The sequence below is a fragment of the Coccinella septempunctata genome, chromosome X (assembly GCF_907165205.1).
Source record: "Coccinella septempunctata chromosome X, icCocSept1.1, whole genome shotgun sequence".
Lineage (NCBI taxonomy): Eukaryota > Metazoa > Arthropoda > Insecta > Coleoptera > Coccinellidae > Coccinella > Coccinella septempunctata.
The window spans coordinates 20,334,207-20,354,439 of NC_058198.1; the positions used below are offsets into that span (position 1 = coordinate 20,334,207).

Here is a 20,233-nt window from a genome sequence, read left to right on the forward strand (position 1 = left end):
ACTATTAGTAACGGTGAGGACCATTCAGATCTGGCTTCCTCTATGATAATAATAATATTATCCTCTATAATAATAATAATAATAATAATAATAACCTCAGTTCAATGGAGATACCGGATGGATTGAAGATGAAAAATCTGAAGCTATAAAATATGAGCCGATGCAGCATGACATGATCACGATTGAAGATGTAAAATCAGCTATCAGAGGACTGCACAACTGGAAAGCACCTGGGCCTGATGGATTACAGAACTTCTGGATCAAGAAACTTTGGATCATGCATGACAAATTGACCTCCGCAATAAATGATGTCATTGAAAATCCTGAAAGAATGCCAGTATTCCTTACACATGGCACAACATAACTGTTACCTAAAGACCAAAGGAATACAGAAGACCCATCCAAGTACCGACCGATCACATGTCTTTCAACGATGTACAAATTAATCACATCGTGCATATCAAACCGAATTCACAACCATTGCGAAAGAAATAACATCATCGCCATGCAACAGGAAGGATGCACCAAAGACAGCCGAGGGTGCAAAGAACAACTAATAATAGATTCAGTTATCTGCAATCAAGCGTTCTAAAAGCGAAGGAATCTTTACGCTGCCTACATAGACTACAAAAAAGCATTCGATTCTATACCTCACGAATGGCTCTTGACGATCTTGAAGATTTACAAGGTGGATCCCAATATTGTTAAGTTCCTGAAAAACGCCATGTCAACCTGGCGTACTAGTCTCCAAATGAAAGCAGCAGATTGCTCCATTACAACAGGACCTATTCCAATAAGACGCGGAATTTTCCAAGGAGACTCGCTGAGCCCTCTGTGGTTCTGCATGGCCCTGAATCCCTTGTCTCATAGATTGAATTCTACGGACTACGGATTTTCCATCAAGAGCGGCAGTAGAACTATGATGAAACTGAATCATCTCCTTTACATGGACGATTTGAAACTCTTCGCATCTACCAAAAAACAAATGCAACTGATGCTGAAAATAGTGGAAGGATTCTCGGAAGACATCAAAATGAAGTTTGGACTAGAAAAATGTCGACTGCTAAACATAACGAGAGGGAAAATAGAAGATGGTACGTTCAAACTCAAGGAAGGTGCAGAAATTGAAGCATTAAAGGAAGGAGACACATACAAGAATCTAGGCATAAAACAGGCAAGAAAAATCAATCAGACTCAGATGAAGAAAGAATTAACGGAGGAGTTTACCCGAAGATTGAGGAGGATAATGAGAACTGGTCTTGACAGCAAGAATCTGATAAAAGCGATTAACACCTACGCTTGCTCGGCGCTGAGCTATTCATTTGGTATTATCTCTTGGACGACCACCGATTTAGCAGCTTTACAGAGAAAAATAAGGACGATGCTGACTAAACACAATAAACATCACCCCAAAAGCTCAATAGAACGGACAGAGCTGCCACGACATCTTGGGGGTAGAGGAATTGTTGATTTGTCCAACCGTATGTCCTAGGAAATTGAAGGACTTCGAAACTATTTTTTGAGCAAGGCAGCTTCGTCAGAACTCCATCGAGTAGTTTGTGTTGCTGATACATCTACACCGTTAAAGCTACACCAGGATCACTTGGAAACCGTCGAACACTCTGCAGAAAGTAAAATGCAGAAACTGATTGGCAAACCTTTGCATGGGAGGCACCAGAATGAGGTCAACCATGATTACGTCGACATATCTGCGTCGAACTACTGGCTGACTTCCGGAAGGTTGTTTCCTGAGACAGAGGGCTTCATGCTCGCCATCCAGGATCAGGTGATTCCAACAAGAAATTACATGAGATACATCGCCAAGGATGCCTCAGTGGCGGACGATAGCTGTCGTTATGGCTGTGCGACACATGAAACTATCCAGCACATCACCGGGGGATGTCAGAAGTTCGCGGGCACGGAGTACAAAAATAGACATGATGCTGTTGCCAAGATTCTTCACCAAGAATTGGCACTAAAACACCAACTTCTAACTTCGAAAAGGATTCCTTATTACAATTACCGTCCAGATGCTGTGCTGGAAAACGAACATCACAAGCTCTACTGGGATCGCACTGTTCTCACAGACCGGAAAATAACCCACAATAGACCAGACCTCATATTGCTCAATAAGGATGAGGACAGAGCACTTTTCATCGATGTGGCGATTCCAAATAATAACAATGTTCTAGATAGGCACACTGAAAAAATTTCAAAATAAAGAGATCTCGAGGAACAAACCAGAAGACAGTGGAAGCTGAAAGATATCAAGACCATCCCTATTGTCATTTCATCTACAGGCCTGATACCGAAGAAACTACTGGAGAACTTGAGGAAACTTCATTTGGACGAAAATATTTATAGAGTCATGCAGAAGGCGGTACTGCTCGGAACGGCGAGAACTGTACGCAAGTACATGGGGAATGCAGAGGAACACCGTCTGCTCCGACAGGAAGTGCGGGTGGAGCAGGAATCCAACCTACAGCAGGGAGGCGAGGAGCGACCCGGACCCGACCACCACCTCGAGCCCGAAAACCTGGAAAGGGCTCCAACAGAGCTTAATCCTTTTGATATCTAAGATATCTGGGATAAGTGAATTTTCCTCTGGAGAGGAGTGTGAAAGCCGCAAGGCTAAAGTCATAATAATAACGTTTATTGATCCTTTGAGTCTTTGAGACATTTATAATGTATAGGACAAGTCATAAGGTGGAAAATAGAAATTACATTAGCTAAGCAATATAACATCATTAAGGTATTCATTTACTGTATAATAACATTTGTTCAGCATTAGGTTCTTAACAGTTTTTCTAAAATTTCTGGAAACGAGAGATCGAACACTATGAGGCAAATGATTATAAAGTCTAATACATTGATAGGAAGGAGACATCTCAAACTTAGTTGTTTTATGCTTAGGGATAAATAGAGTTCTTTTACTTCTGGTACCATAGTTATGAAAACTAGACAACCGAACAATATTTTCCTCATTTTCTTTCACGTGCAGAAGACATTTGAAAATAAAAATGGAAGGTAAGGTTAGTATTCTATGCTCTGTAAATATGGGTCTACAGGATGAACGTGAAGGTATACTGAATATCAATCGCAAGATTCGCTTCTGTAATATAAAAGCTCTTCCAACGTCCGAACAGTTTCCTCACAGCAGAATATTGTAGGATAAGTGGCTATAAGCCAAACTGTAGTAGATGTTTATGAGTGACTCTAGCGGAAGTAAGTTTTTAAACCTATTCATGGCATAGTAAGAACTGTTCAACTTTTTGCATACGGACTCTACGTGCAAGCCCCATTTCAAGTGGTTGTCAAGGTGAATGCCAAGAAATTTAGTATCATTCTTAGACAAAATAACATTATTTAAATGGTCAAGCACCAGAATACGATCACTTTGCCCGATTGTAAAGTAAATAAATTCGGTTTTATTTATGTTTATCATTAATTTATTTTTATGACACCAGGTTACGAAACTTTCTATTGATAGCTGACATAGATCCTGAAGCTCATCGAATGTTAGGGCTGAAACCACTACCGAAACATCATCAGCAAACAGACTTATCATAAAGTTCCTTATTAGCGACGAAAAGCCTCTACACGTGAGCACTTTCAGGAACTTTGCTCTCAAATTAACGGGGAGATCATTGATGAAGAGCAGAAAAATAAGAGGCCCAAGGACCGATCCTTGTGGTACTCCAAGACTCAGATAATTTTCGTCAGATACGCAGCTACCAACTCTAACAAAAATTGATCTACCCTCAAGATAGCTCCGGAGCCAATCCGAAAAAACACCTCGAAAACCCAAGTTGTAGCATTTGTCGAGTATGAACTTAAGTGATAAACTATCGAATGCCCGCGACAGGTCAAAAAATAAACCTGCTACATGTAGGCCATTGTCGAGGCATTCATAAACATAATCAACAAAGGAAACTGCAGCTGTCTCTGTTGAGCGACCCGATCTAAAACCTTGTTGAACATCATCAAGTTTATTGAACCTATCAAGATACCCAACCATTCGGTTGAACACGACTCTCTGAAATACTTTAGAAAATATGCTCAAGATAGATATCGGTCTATAATTAGTGATGTTATGAGGATCGTTTTTCTTGAATATTGGAACAACTAGAGCTATTTTCAAAATAGTGGGAAAGATTCCAGAACTTACAGAAACATTAATACAATGAGCAAAATGTTTACAAATCTCAGAGCTTATCAGCTTCAGAATCCTAGCAGATATACAATCAGCTCCTGCGCACTTATTACTCTTCAACAACTTAATTACATCAGCCACCTCGCACTCAATTACAGGATGAAAAAAAAAAGTTGAGTGCAACATTGGTGACAAAGTGCAAGAGGGAGATAAAGAATTCTCATAGTAGGTATGTAAGGTTTTCTCTGTTACTGTTGAAAAGTAGTTGGCAAAAATTTTTGTTAATTCCACAGTATTACTGTGCAGGATACCATCAACGAGAAGCTCAATACATTTATTATTTCTGTCCTTTCGGCCAGTCAAATTATTTACTATGGACCATACCGTTTTGTTTTTATTATCCGATCTATTAATAAGCTCATTATGAAATTTTAATTTGGTATTTTTGATTAACGAATTATATTCGCATTTGGCCTTCTTGTATAAAAAATATGTGTTCTAGCACTTTACATTTGAGTGTAACCAATGCAAATCCATTAGTTGACGTTTCGCTAGAACCACTTCCGTAGTGATCCAACTATTTAATTTGTGAGCGTTAATGGGCAATTTTACCATCGGACAACATGACACAAAAGTACTATGAATGGCATCAACGAATGCTTGAAAACATTCATCAACATCAATGATGTTATAAATGGCATGAAAATCATAAATTGAGATATGATATACAAAATTGTTGAGATTTTGTTGACTCAAGTTTCTGATCATCTTCGAACCACCCTGTGTATTGACTTGAAGTATGCAATTAAATTCCACCAAGATAGCACGGTGGTCACTCAAAAGAGGCTCAAAAAAACTTTAACATTGGAGCCAGATATGTCTGCACTTGTTAAAACATAGTCTACTTTTGAAATAGTATTGAAATGTATGACCAGTGTTGTCAGTGAATACTCGCGTAGGATCTTGCGACGAAATCTTTAAATCAAAACAATCCATCAAATCAACAAATTGCTTACGGCTAGTACTCTGAGTATCCAGGAAATCAACGTTCAGATCACCACAAACAAAGATAACTTCAACAAGACTTGAACAGTAGCTGAGGGCATCTGATAGTCTGTCCAGAAAAACTTTGAAATTACCGGAACACGGCCGATAAACACCTATAATGCCTATTCGGAGCACGCTGGTCACCACAATAATTCCGCACATTTCACAATGCATCTCCTCGGAAAATTGAGACACGCACAAACTTTTCGATTTCATGCCAGCTTTAAGATATATCATCGAGCCCCCATGTGCACGAATAGGGCGGCAATAATAGTCAGCTAACATATAACCAGGTAGAGTCATTGATTTCACGCTCTCGGCACTGCACCAATGTTCAACAACACTCAATACATCGGGATCATTCTCATCTAGAAGTAATTCCATATTATCTAATTTATTTGATATACATTGGGCGTTTAGCTGTAGAAGTCGCAATTTATCAACTTTACTAGGATTAAGGATTTAGTCCGTTGGACGGTTCTTCATTCTGCGGTGAAAAAAACGGTGTATATTAGCGTTATTTGGCCAATTTGATCCATCCAATGCTTTTTCATATTCGGTACTTGGAATAATAACCTTAAAAGATGAATAACTCTCAGGATATCTAGAGATAATTTTCTCACACTGCACGGAAGAGAACTTCTTAATTAGAAATTCTTTTAGATCTTTATCCGTTGTTTCAGGTTTTAAATTCGAAACGTGGAATATGCTGAGCTTCCCTATGCCCTCAACGGCCACATTTTCTGTACAACTTCCAACAGCTAACGTATATATATATATATATATATATATATATATATATATATATATATATATATATATATATATATATATATATATATATATATATATATATATATATATATATATATATATATATATATATATATATATATATATATATATATATATATATATATATATATATATATATATATATATATATATATATATATATATATATATATACAGGTATTCTCTATGGAATATATATATATATATATATATATATATATATATATATATATATATATATATATATATATATATTCCATAGAGAATACCTGTTGGAAAGAACAAGTTAATATTAACAATCACTTCAATAGTATGCACTTACCAGTCCACCAATGGATAGCGGCACAAACAGCTTCTTACGCTGAAGCGGAGGCAAATAAAAGCGAACCTGGAAGAGAAAACACGACCGACGACCTCAGACGGAAATGGCAATCAAAACAACTCCATGGAAGGTTTTATGCAAGCTTACATCAGGATGACATCGACATCGCGGCATCTAATACTTACCTCACTCAGGGCTATCTGTTTCCACAAACGGAGGGAACAATCTTCGCTATACAAGACCAGGTCGTACCCACCCGAAATTACACCCACCATATAATGAAAAAACACGTTGAAAGCACAAAGTGCCGGCTTTGCAATGGTGCAGAGGAAACTGTACAACATCTCTCAGCGGGATGCTCCTCAATAGCAGGGACCAAATATCTGTCTCGACATGACAATATGGGTAAGGTGGTACATCAACTACTGTGCCTCAATAAAGACCTGATTCAACACTTTACCCCACACCATTTGTATGTACCAACACCCATCCTGGAAAACGAGAACACGAAGGTTTATTGGGATCTCTCTATAACAACCGACTTAGCAGTGGAACACAACAGACCCGATATGGTGGTTTGGAACAAAAAAGAGAACACGGCCACCATTATAGACTTCGCAGTTCCACAGGATTATAACATGCAAAAGACATATGCGGAGAAGATCAGTAAGTACGAGGCACTGTCGGGACAGATCAGGGATATGTGGAGGTTGAGGAGAGTGGATATAGTGCCTTTGATAATAATTGTCAATGGTCTAATATTGAAGAAAACCGTCTCAAATTTGGAGGAACTACAGCTACCACCCAGTACTGTCACCTGGATGCAGAAGGCGGTCATACTGGGCACCGTCGGAATAATCAGACGAGTGGTCACACCCCATTAGTGAACAGAGCTCCTCTTGGTGCGGGCACCCGAGAACTCTATGAACACCACGACTATGTGTGAAGGGAAAAAAAAAAATATATATATATATATATATATATATATATATATTGATTTAAATTAAGGGTGTTTCGACTATTTTTCAGGGCAAAATTCCAATGAGAGTCAAATTATATTAAAGCTCTATATTTCGTCAACTATCGTTGACTTCTTCAGGAGCAACTGGAAAATACAAAGATCTCATAACAAAAGTTCAAATTCTCTTAGGCTAAAACTTACAATACCATGACAATAAATATGGTAGCTTCAGAAAAAACAAGACCATGTAGAGGGTAATCAAAAAAGTACGTCAATTTCAGTTGAATTATTCAGGAAAAAATTGGTTTTACAAATGACAGATTTCAGAAAATTCTATAAATTGGTATGGACAAACAAATGTGCCATGATGTTCACAGAAGGGCAAAAAAAATTGAGAAAATCTTTTCTTATTTTTTACAATTTGAATTAGAAATGTCTCTTATTTATAAGTACCTGCAAATAAGGTTGCAAATTAGGAAATATTAGGAGAATACCTATTTTTTTTATCACAGGTCAGTAAGAAACTATAGATGTTACTAAGATTATTCGTATCCGTTTTCTTATTCATCGTTGAATTTTTATTTTCATTTATATAACACATTTCTAAAAAAGTTCTTTTTTGGTATTCTTGTTCGTGATCTAAGACTTGTATATTATCGTAATCTACAGCATGTCCTGTGTTATTAATATGTGAAGCTAAAGCACATCTTTCAGGTCTCAGAACAGAATCACTTTTGTGTAACGCCATTCTCCTATCAAGACCTTGTGATGTTTGTCCTATATAAAATAGAGGGCAGTGTTTGCAATTTATCTTATAAATAACATTTTTTATTTTTGAAATATTCAATTTATCCTTTGTGCTTTTATAAAGGGACCTAGCAACAACCATGTTATATCTACTGATTTTTATGTTGATAAATTTCTTAAAAAGCTTCGTTAATTCGAATGTGACTTCCTTAATGTAGGGCAGTTTTGCAAAACAGACTCGGTTTTCTTCATTATTCACTTCATTTAAAGCTTCGGTTGGTTCTGGTAGTCTTGGAGCATTGTATATTAATTTTTTAAGAAATATGTTTGAATATCCATTATCCCTCATCAGCCTAAATAGCCTTCTCAGTGCCGCTAGACACGAAGCGACCAGTATAACCGCCTTTTGCATCCACATAATCGTGTTTTGCGGCAGCTTCAATTCGAGTAGATGTTGGGTGGTTTTTCTGTGGACGAGACCGTTGGCAGATATTATCAGCGGCATTATTCTCGCATCCCTCAACTTCCACATATCCCGGATTTGTTGTGCCAGCGCTTCATATTTTGTCATCTTTTCGGTGTATGTTTTCGTTAAGTTCTGGTCCTGCGGCACAGCAAAGTCTATGATGATTGCTGTTTTATTGACCTTATCGAATATTACCATATCGGGTCTATTGTGTACGACCCTTCTGTCGGTTATTATTGTTAAGTCCCAGTATATTTTAAATTGCTCGTTTTCTTTCAATGTTTGCGGTGCGTATACGTGGTGTGGTGTAAAATGCGGGATTAATTCTTTTTGTAGGCATATTAGTTGATGCACAACTTTCCCCATGTTGTCATGTCGGGTGAGATATTTGGTGTTCGCTATTGTTGTGCAGCCTGATGTGAGGTGTTGGACTGTTTCCTCAGCGCTGTTACACAACCTGCACTTTGTTGTTTCTACCTGTTGTTGAAGGATGTGTTTCAGGTAAGTTCTTGTTGGAACAACCTGGTCTTGGATGGCCTGGAGTGTTCCTTCCGTTTGAGGAAAAAGATAGCCTTGCTTGAGGTAGGTGTTGGAGGTTGTCATGTCTACCTCAGGTTGTTGAAGGCTATTGAAAAATCTGCCATGCAGCGCTTTGGATTTCCATTTGTTCCTTAATTTTTCCGCAGGGTCTTCTTCTTGTATATTTCTGGATGTTGAGGCAATTCGGCGCTGTGCTGCTATCCATTGATGGAGAGGTAAGTTGTTTTTTCCGAAGTATTGTGTTAATTTTTTTTCCTCTTTCAGGCAGGTATGTTCCAGGCTGCTGAGTCCGCGTCCTCCTTCTTTTCGAGGTAAGTAGAGCCGCTCTATCGCAGAGTTTGGGTGTAGCATGCCTTGTTGTGTGAGTGTTGTTCTTATTCGTCTGTCCAAGTTCTCCAAATCTGTTTTCGACCAATTTAGTATTCCAGCCGTGTACGTAAATGTGGGTATAGCCCAGATGTTGATGGCGTTTATTTTGTTTTTGGCGGACAATTGTGAGTTGACTATCTTTCTTGTTCTTCTTATGAGTTCTGTTTCTGCCGCTTTCTTATTTTCTTGTTGTTTAATTTCGTACGTTTGCTGTATGCCAAGATATTTGTACCTATCCTCCGCCTTCATGTTCGCCATCTCTCGTCCATCTGCCAGTCTGATGTTCTCGCCTTCCACCAATTTTCCCCTTTTTACCTCCACCGTTGCACACTTCTCCAGACTGAATCTCATCCCTATGTCTGTGCTGAACCTCCGTACGAGTTCAAGCTCTCCTTCTAGTTGTTTTTTTCCTCTAGCGTACAGTTTGAGGTCGTCCATATAAAATAAGTGTGTTATTTTCTTCTGTTCTTCTATTTTGTAGCCATATTCAGATCTGTTCAGCATGTTGCTTAGAGGATTCAGAGCGAGGCAAAATAGCAGCGGGCTTAGTCCATCTCCCTGAAATATGCCCTTTTCGATCTTTATTTCCTCCGTGTTGTATTTGGTCCTCTCGGTGTTGACTGTAAGTGTTGTGCGCCACATTGACCTTAGGCTTTCTATTAATTTGATTATTTTCTTGTCCACCTTGTATATTTCCAGGACTTCCAATAGCCACGAGTGGGGCACCGAGTCGTATGCCTTCCGATAGTCGATCCAGGCCATTGATAAGTTCTTCAGTTTCCTCTTTGCCTGTCTCGTTAAGATGCTGTCAATCATCAGAAGTTCCTTACTTCCTCGCCCGTTCTCTCTGCATCCTGCCTGTTCCCATGCCATAATGTTGTTTGTTTTTAGGTGGGTTCGAATCTTGTGTCCTATGGTAGAGGTTATTATTTTGTACGCTGACGGTAAACATGTTATGGGTCTGTAATTTTCAGGCTGTGTCAGGTCACCTTTTTTTGGGAGCATGAGAGTCGTGCCGTGTGTAAAGTACTTCGGTATCTTGTTGGGATTTTCTATGGCCTCTTGTATCAGTCGTGCTAGTGTTTGATGCGTGTGTGAGAACGATTTCCACCAAAAGTTATGTATGCCGTCTATGCCGGGAGTAGTCCAGTTTTTCATTCTCTTAATTGTGTTCTTGACGTCTTCCTCTTCTATGTTCATCGTGGACATTTCTTGAAGATTGGCGTGTTTCTTTTTTTCTTGCTCAATCCATGTTGCCTCTGTGTTATGTGTTCCTTTATTTGACCAAATCTTCGACCAGTACTTGTGCATGTCGGTTGGGGACGGGGTTTTCGTTGTTTGTACGTTCTTGTCTTCGTCCAGTTTCCTGAAGAACTGCCTCTGATTGTTTGCGAACAGGTTGTTGTCTCGGTATCTTTGAGTCCTCTTATTGTATCTCCTCAATCTGTTTCCTAATGCTGCGATCCTTTGTTTAAGACCTTCTGTGTACGTCTTTATTCTCTCCTTGTATTGTGGTTCTTTCTTTTTGAGTTTGAGTTTCCGAGTATATTCTTTTATCTTATTTTCGACTCTCGTGCTAGGGCTTGTGTTGTTTAGGTATGCATGTAATACTCCTATTTCCTTCCTAAGATTGATTATCTTCTTCTGTATTCTTTCTTCCCATGGTGGTCTTTGTTGGTGACGTTTAACTTGTGTTGTCTTTTTGTCTTCGATTTTTAGGATGATGCTGGTTACTGTCGCAGCGCAGTAGACTGTGTGGCAGAGCTCTTCGAGGTTCCTCGCGTTTTTGAATTCTGGCCCTAAGGCGTTGTTAACGGCTTGAACAGTTTCTCGGGTATTCTGGTTTTGGTCAATTCTTGGGATTTTGGGTCTTCTATCTATTTCTATTCCTTCCCATTTCATGGTGACTTGCTGGTAGAGCGTCCTCATTCCTCTTGCGACCTCATCGAATTCAGGTTCTATTAGTTGGTGTTCCCTCTCATCTTCTTCGGTCGGTGGTTGTGCTGTTGTGCTTCTCCGTTGTATGCTCCTTCTTATGTTCTCAACCGTTCCGCCCATTGAATTCCTCGCTATGTTTGCCTTAATTGCTTCGATCTCGTCCAGCGCTAGAAGTTTTCTGGTCTTTATATTTTTCACCTGGGCTATGAGGTGTTTTCCCGTGAATGGTTTTCCTGGGTGTGACTCCGCCCAAATTCCTGCCAGTTTTTCGGCGTACTTTTTTGTTTTTGTTTCACCCTCAGTGGCTTCAAAATAAGCATTGATCAGACTGACGTTCATTTCTCTCGTCCAATGCTGCCTTTTGGGTTTTTGGGTTATAGCGGGATTGTCTTGTGTGGTCGACCGATCCAAGCTGTTCCCCCCTCCTATCCTGTTTGATCTGCGAGGCCTTGTGGTTCCATTTCGTAGAGTAGCGCCACTTGCTTCACTGTTCTCCACTAGAGACTGTGCCGGTCTTCCTCCAGGAGCAGTCCCCACTCCGGAGGCGGTTTCCGAGGCTTCCATTTCTTCATCGAAAGCGATTCATTTTCACAATGTGAGGGTTGCTAACCCACCACATTGGTGACCTCGGGTATGCGGGGTCGTCACTCCCCGAGAGCACAAGTCTCCCCTGCATATATATATATATATATATATTGTTTCTTTGCCATTCTTTCCACAACTAGTCAAACGTAAGTTTTTGTCTTGATGATTTTTTAGTCTGTTAGATTTTAGAGGTTTTTATTAACTTTTTTAGCATCCTGATGAAGGACCTAAACAAGTGTCCGAAATATAGATGTACATGACAAATGGTTGTTTGATTTGTCTACATAGCCCCTTTATGCCGAGTACCCAATAATTAAGTAGATTATATATATATATATATATATATATATATATATATATATATATATATATATATATATATATATCCAATACGTATATATATATATATATATATATATATATATAATCTACTTAATTATTGGGTACTCGGCATAAAGGGGCTATGTAGACAAATCAAACAACCATTTGTCATGTACATCTATATTTCGGACACTTGTTTAGGTCCTTCATCAGGATGCTAAAAAAGTTAATAAAAACCTCTAAAATCTAACAGACTAAAAAATCATCAAGACAAAAACTTACGTTTGACTAGTTGTGGAAAGAATGGCAAAGAAACAATCAGCATGTGTCCAACCAATTACAAATCATTGGAAGGAAGAAAACTACATCAATCTCGAGAAACTACATGAATATTCTCTAAGTAATAACACAAACAAAATCGTGTCAAAAAGATCGCTAAACTAGGTTACAAGCACAATGGCGCCAAAAGTTGACACAGAGGACAGACAAATCCTCAGACCACAGAGGACTATGACAATCTGTCAAATCTTTTTCTTTAAAAGTGAAATAGGTTTTGAGTTTTGGAATAGAGATGTCGCCCCGGAGTCCAAAGCGAAAGTGAGAACAATTACCATCCTCATATTTTGTGGGATGACATTATAAAGTTTGTGAAAGTTGAGGAGAGATGTCGCTTTTGGAGTCCAAAGCGAGCAAATAATTATAAATGTTACTAAGACCCTTAATGTCGGTACGTTTATTGATAGGATTTGATTGCTCATTAATATAGCACATTTCCAAAAAAACCCGTTTGGTGTTATTTGAGCAAGAATACAGTATCTTCGGATTATCGAAATCGAAAATATGACCAGTTCTCGCAGCATGCAAAGCAAGGGCACATCTGTCAGGGTGTAGTCTGACGTCGCTTTTGTGAACCGCGAATCTTCTTTTTAGGGATTGGGAGGTTTGTCCGATATAGACCCCATCACAGTCTAAACATCTCACTGAGTAGACACAATCAGAGCTGGAAAGAACGTCCGCTCTGTCCTTGAGATTGGTGAAAAGAAACTTATTGGGGAAAACGTTATATCTGGCAATTTTCACGTTGCTAATAGAGGAAAAAATGTGAACCAGTTTACTGGTCAAACCAGGCAATGAGGGCAGAGATGCAAACTTTATTTGGCTGACATGTGAGCTCTCGTGGGGAGCGTCCTGTCTTTGTTGAGGCAGTGTAGTAGGAGGATGTTCAGGAGGATCAGGTGAGATCCGTCGATTGGATGTCGAGAATATCAACTTCTTAAGCAGGCCGTGGGGATATCCATTATCTTTTAGGATGTCATATAATCTGTTCAGAGCACTCTGTTTGAAATCCATGTGAGTAAGGCCTATTATTCTGTTCTTTAGGTTGTTAACAACGTTGATTTTCATTTGCCAATCATGGCTTGAATTGAAGTGGACATATCTTCCTGAGCTGGTCGGCTTTCTGTACCAATCCAGCTTTACTGTGTTGTCCTCAGAACGTATCACTTTGGTATCCAGGAATGGGACAAATCTGTCTTTCTCTTCTTCTATGGTAAACTGTATATGTGGGTTGAAGGAGTTGAAGATCCTTAGGAGTTCTTCTTTCATATTTGAAGGAATGGCCAATATAATGTCATCAACATACTGGAACAAGAATGCTGGAATGAAAGATAGTTTGCCAAGGCAGTAACCGATCAACACCGTCATCACCAGAGCTGCCAAAGTTGGGCTGAGGATGCTGCCCATTGGGCACCCAAAGATTTGAGAGTAAAATTCGCCTTTATATTTGAAATAGTTGGAATCGAACAGGAACTTCAATAGGTTAACAAATTTAGGCCTAGGAATGTTCGTGACGGCCTCAATCCTGCTCCAATTGTCTACTATTATCTTCTCCGTTAACTCCCAGGAAATATTGGTGAAAAGACTGATCACATCCAACGAAAGGATCTCATGGTCTGGAGGAATCTGCAAATTGTTGACCTTCTCCGCAAAATCGAAAGAATCCTTGACTGCCCAAGTGTGGAAGTCGTCCTTGAAAGCTGACTTGAGGATGTCGGCGACAAACTTGCTAAGTTCACTTGTTGGGGATTTAATGGTGGAGACGATAGGTCTGAGAGGAGTTCCCTCTTTATGGATCTTTGGTAGACCGTAGATAGTGGGGGAAATGCCTTTGTAGTTATTCAATTGTCTCGCCGTGGTGGCACTGATGTATGCTTGGTCTTTGAGATCCTTGACAAGGCTGTTGTTCCTTGTCTGATACCTCGATGTGGGGTCTGAGTTTAATTTCTTATAAACGTTGGTGTCCTCGACACCAGTGATCAGTCTTTTCACCAATATTTCCTGGGAGTTAACGGAGAAGATAATAGTAGACAATTGGAGCAGGATTGAGGCCGTCACGAACATTCCTAGGCCTAAATTTGTTAACCTATTGAAGTTCCTGTTCGATTCCAACTATTTCAAATATAAAGGCGAATTTTACTCTCAAATCTTTGGGTGCCCAATGGGCAGCATCCTCAGCCCAACTTTGGCAGCTCTGGTGATGACGGTGTTGATCGGTTACTGCCTTGGCAAACTATCTTTCATTCCAGCATTCTTGTTCCAGTATGTTGATGACATTATATTGGCCATTCCTTCAAATATGAAAGAAGAACTCCTAAGGATCTTCAACTCCTTCAACCCACATATACAGTTTACCATAGAAGAAGAGAAAGACAGATTTGTCCCATTCCTGGATACCAAAGTGATACGTTCTGAGGACAACACAGTAAAGCTGGATTGGTACAGAAAGCCGACCAGCTCAGGAAGATATGTCCACTTCAATTCAAGCCATGATTGGCAAATGAAAATCAACGTTGTTAACAACCTAAAGAACAGAATAATAGGCCTTACTCACATGGATTTCAAACAGAGTGCTCTGAACAGATTATATGACATCCTAAAAGATAATGGATATGCCCACGGCCTGCTTAAGAAGTTGATATTCTCGACATCCAATCGACGGATCTCACCTGATCCTCCTGAAGATCCTCCTACTACACTGCCTCAACAAAGACAGGACGCTCCCCACGAGAGCTCACATGTCAGCCAAATAAAGTTTGCATCTCTGCCCTCATTGCCTGGTTTGACCAGTAAACTGATCCACATTTTTTCCTCTATTAGCAACGTGAAAATTGCCAGATATAACGTTTTCCCCAATAAGTTTCTTTTCACCAATCTCAAAGACAGAGCGGACGTTCTTTCCAGCTCTGATTGTGTCTACTCAGTGAGATGTTTAGACTGTGATGGGGTCTATATCGGACAAACCTCCCAATCCCTAAAAAGAAGATTCGCGGTTCACAAAAGCGACGTCAGACTACACCCTGACAGATGTGCCCTTGCTTTGCATGCTGCGAGAACTGGTCATATTTTCGATTTCGATAATCCGAAGATACTGTATTCTTGCTCAAATAACACCAAACGGGTTTTTTTGGAAATGTGCTATATTAATGAGCAATCAAATCCTATCAATAAACGTACCGACATTAAGGGTCTTAGTAACATTTATAATTATTTGCTCGCTTTGGACTCCAAAAGCGACATCTCTCCTCAACTTTCACAAACTTTATAATGTCATCCCACAAAATATGAGGATGGTAATTGTTCTCACTTTCGCTTTGGACTCCGGGGCGACATCTCTATTCCAAAACTCAAAACCTATTTCACTTTTAAAGAAAAAGATTTGACAGATTGTCATAGTCCTCTGTGGTCTGAGGATTTGTCTGTCCTCTGTGTCAACTTTTGGCGCCATTGTGCTTGTAACCTAGTTTAGCGATCTTTTTGACACGATTTTGTTTGTGTTATTACTTAGAGAATATTCATGTAGTTTCTCGAGATTGATGTAGTTTTCTTCCTTCCAATGATTTGTAATTGGTTGGACACATGCTGATTGTTTCTTTGCCATTCTTTCCACAACTAGTCAAACGTAAGTTTTTGTCTTGATGATTTTTTAGTCTGTTAGATTTTAGAGGTTTTTATTAACTTTTTTAGCATCCTGATGAAGGACCTAAACAAGTGTCCGAAATATAGATGTACATGACAAATGGTTGTTTGATTTGTCTACATAGCCCCTTTATGCCGAGTACCCAATAATTAAGTAGATTAGAAAATACGGCAATACTCCTTGTATACATAATTACAGATGGGTTTCTACGATGAGATGAAGAACACCTATGGAGAGGTAACAGTTAGAGACCTCAAATCTTGGGCGAACCTGAACACCAGATTGGCAAAAGCAAGATGCAGAAGGAACTTCCTACTCAGATGCCGATCAACTGGCGTCATTCCAAGACACATCAAGCAGAACATTAAATGTATTAACAATTTGATAGGCGACAACGCAGGGGACAACAGAAGAGCTCTCGCACTGAGCAATAAGGTATCTTCTACTCTGCTCAATCTTGAAATATCGGTCACTATCAGAAAGATCAACTCGCTGCATGCAGGCATTAAGCATATCCGTGAAAGATTGATCCTTGTTCTTCCTATACATATTATATCCATTTTTGAACAGACTCAGTCTAGGTCCTCGGATAGGATCACTGTCTCTTCCACCAACGTTCTCAAACGCAAGTTTGATTCCTTGATCGATAGATCCATCTCAGATCTGAAAGTTAAAGATTCGTGGTTTGCCAATTTAACAGATCATGTTTTCCCACGGGACATTAAACATTTACTTAGTCTTGGTCCCAAATTTGCCCATTCTGTCCCCTCTAATATGTTGTCAATTAAATCTTTATTGGCTGACTCCGAGTATCTTGTGAGGTTGGCTCCACAGGAATCGCAGGACTTACTCCGGGCTAAATCTACCAATGCCATCACCAATTTCGTCCACCAGGCTTGGAAGAAGAATAACCCACAATACGGACTCTTTTGCAAGACGAAAAGGTTCCTGAAGAACAATGATGACATCGTCATAACGATGGCAGATAAGGGCAATGTCACGGTAGCCATCACAAAGCAACAATATGAAGAGAAGCTCTTGAATATCGTCGAGGACACCAACGTTTATAAGAAATTAAACTCAGACCCCACATCGAGGTATCAGACAAGGAACAACAGCCTTGTCAAGGATCTCAAAGACCAAGCATACATCAGTGCCACCACGGCGAGACAATTGAATAACTACAAAGGCATTTCCCCCACTATCTACGGTCTACCAAAGATCCATAAAGAGGGAACTCCTCTCAGACCTATCGTCTCCACCATTAAATCCCCAACAAGTGAACTTAGCAAGTTTGTCGCCGACATCCTCAAGTCAGCTTTCAAGGACGACTTCCACACTTGGGCAGTCAAGGATTCTTTCGATTTTGCGGAGAAGGTCAACAATTTGCAGATTCCTCCAGACCATGAGATCCTTTCGTTGGATGTGATCAGTCTTTTCACCAATATTTCCTGGGAGTTAACGGAGAAGATAATAGTAGACAATTGGAGCAGGATTGAGGCCGTCACGAACATTCCTAGGCCTAAATTTGTTAACCTATTGAAGTTCCTGTTCGATTCCAACTATTTCAAATATAAAGGCGAATTTTACTCTCAAATCTTTGGGTGCCCAATGGGCAGCATCCTCAGCCCAACTTTGGCAGCTCTGGTGATGACGGTGTTGATCGGTTACTGCCTTGGCAAACTATCTTTCATTCCAGCATTCTTGTTCCAGTATGTTGATGACATTATATTGGCCATTCCTTCAAATATGAAAGAAGAACTCCTAAGGATCTTCAACTCCTTCAACCCACATATACAGTTTACCATAGAAGAAGAGAAAGACAGATTTGTCCCATTCCTGGATACCAAAGTGATACGTTCTGAGGACAACACAGTAAAGCTGGATTGGTACAGAAAGCCGACCAGCTCAGGAAGATATGTCCACTTCAATTCAAGCCATGATTGGCAAATGAAAATCAACGTTGTTAACAACCTAAAGAACAGAATAATAGGCCTTACTCACATGGATTTCAAACAGAGTGCTCTGAACAGATTATATGACATCCTAAAAGATAATGGATATCCCCACGGCCTGCTTAAGAAGTTGATATTCTCGACATCCAATCGACGGATCTCACCTGATCCTCCTGAACATCCTCCTACTACACTGCCTCAACAAAGACAGGACGCTCCCCACGAGAGCTCACATGTCAGCCAAATAAAGTTTGCATCTCTGCCCTCATTGCCTGGTTTGACCAGTAAACTGGTCCACATTTTTTCCTCTATTAGCAACGTGAAAATTGCCAGATATAACGTTTTCCCCAATAAGTTTCTTTTCACCAATCTCAAAGACAGAGCGGACGTTCTTTCCAGCTCTGATTGTGTCTACTCAGTGAGATGTTTAGACTGTGATGGGGTCTATATCGGACAAACCTCCCAATCCCTAAAAAGAAGATTCGCGGTTCACAAAAGCGACGTCAGACTACACCCTGACAGATGTGCCCTTGCTTTGCATGCTGCGAGAACTGGTCATATTTTCGATTTCGATAATCCGAAGATACTGTATTCTTGCTCAAATAACACCAAACGGGTTTTTTTGGAAATGTGCTATATTAATGAGCAATCAAATCCTATCAATAAACGTACCGACATTAAGGGTCTTAGTAACATTTATAATTATTTGCTCGCTTTGGACTCCAAAAGCGACATCTCTCCTCAACTTTCACAAACTTTATAATGTCATCCCACAAAATATGAGGATGGTAATTGTTCTCACTTTCGCTTTGGACTCCGGGGCGACATCTCTATTCCAAAACTCAAAACCTATTTCACTTTTAAAGAAAAAGATTTGACAGATTGTCATAGTCCTCTGTGGTCTGAGGATTTGTCTGTCCTCTGTGTCAACTTTTGGCGCCATTGTGCTTGTAACCTAGTTTAGCGATCTTTTTGACACGATTTTGTTTGTGTTATTACTTAGAGAATATTCATGTAGTTTCTCGAGATTGATGTAGTTTTCTTCCTTCCAATGATTTGTAATTGGTTGGACACATGCTGATTGTTTCTTTGCCATTCTTTCCACAACTAGTCAAACGTAAGTTTTTGTCTTGATGATTTTTTAGTCTGTTAGATTTTAGAGGTTTTTATTAACTTTTTTAGCATCCTGATGAAGGACCTAAACAAGTGTCCGAAATATAGATGTACATGACAAATGGTTGTTTGATTTGTCTACATAGCCCCTTTATGCCGAGTACCCAATAATTAAGTAGATTAGAAAATACGGCAATACTCCTTGTATACATATATATATATATATATATATATATATATATATATATATATATATATATATATATATATATATATATATATATATAATTCCGTCTCGTAGCATTTTGTCTACTTGTTTATGAATTTCATTTTTCTGCGAATGCGGTAATCTATACGGTTTTACATAAACTGGTTGAGCATCTGGTTTGAGTAAAATTTTTTGTTGGTATAAATTGGTAACAGTTCACCGTCTACCTGAAAAATATCTGCATACTTGGCACAAATTTTTTGTACGGAAGCTATTTCTTCCGTGTTCAATGATTTCATATTGATTGAATCTAATATTTCATCTACTCTTTGTACGGATATTTCATTTCTACCATAATTTATAACATCGAAATTTGAAAGACTCTCCAGTTTTGGAATAAAATTTTTCAACTTTATTTCTCTATCGTTCACATTTAACAATCTAATTGGAACTCTATTATCTTCCGGTTTTGCGATCATTCCTGCGATGATAACGCCTTCGGATATTTGTTCGTTTAGAATGACACATTCTTCTGTTTCCTCAGTATGACAATAATGAATTATTTTGCATCTAGGTGGTATAATAGTATAATGTTCAACTTTGGATTTCAACGGTACCTTAATTTCTCCATTATTATTCTTTAGTTTCAAAATGAAATTTTCGTAATCAATTACTGCTTTGTGTTTTTTGAAAAAATCTGATCCTAGTACACCTTGTATACTTGAGTCAAAGGACTT

At 39.1% G+C, this 20,233-nt stretch overlaps 4 protein-coding genes across 4 annotated transcripts; 2 read left to right on the plus strand and 2 right to left on the minus strand.

Annotated features, from left to right (window-relative positions):
* Positions 1-7,704: 7,704 nt before the first annotated feature.
* On the minus strand, positions 7,705-11,902 carry LOC123322333. The gene is made up of 2 exons (XM_044910274.1): positions 8,285-11,902; positions 7,705-7,731 (listed from the first exon to the last, which is right to left on the minus strand). The coding sequence occupies exons 1-2, from the start codon at positions 11,900-11,902 to the stop codon at positions 7,705-7,707; spliced, it is 3,645 nt and encodes a 1,214-aa protein (XP_044766209.1).
* A 1,402-nt stretch (positions 11,903-13,304) lies between these two features.
* On the minus strand, positions 13,305-14,644 carry LOC123322334. Its single transcript, XM_044910275.1, has 2 exons — positions 13,409-14,644; positions 13,305-13,328 (listed from the first exon to the last, which is right to left on the minus strand). Exons 1-2 carry the CDS (start codon positions 14,642-14,644, stop codon positions 13,305-13,307), a joined length of 1,260 nt encoding a protein of 419 aa, XP_044766210.1.
* Positions 14,645-14,741: 97 nt separating this feature from the next.
* LOC123322335 lies at positions 14,742-15,848 on the plus strand. The gene has a single exon (XM_044910277.1). It carries the CDS (start codon positions 14,742-14,744, stop codon positions 15,846-15,848), a length of 1,107 nt encoding a protein of 368 aa, XP_044766212.1.
* LOC123322336 lies at positions 15,455-18,514 on the plus strand. Its single transcript, XM_044910278.1, has 3 exons — positions 15,455-16,202; positions 16,419-18,410; positions 18,509-18,514. The coding sequence occupies exons 2-3, from the start codon at positions 16,419-16,421 to the stop codon at positions 18,512-18,514; spliced, it is 1,998 nt and encodes a 665-aa protein (XP_044766213.1). The 5' UTR covers positions 15,455-16,202.
* The last annotated feature ends 1,719 nt before the right edge of the window (positions 18,515-20,233 follow it).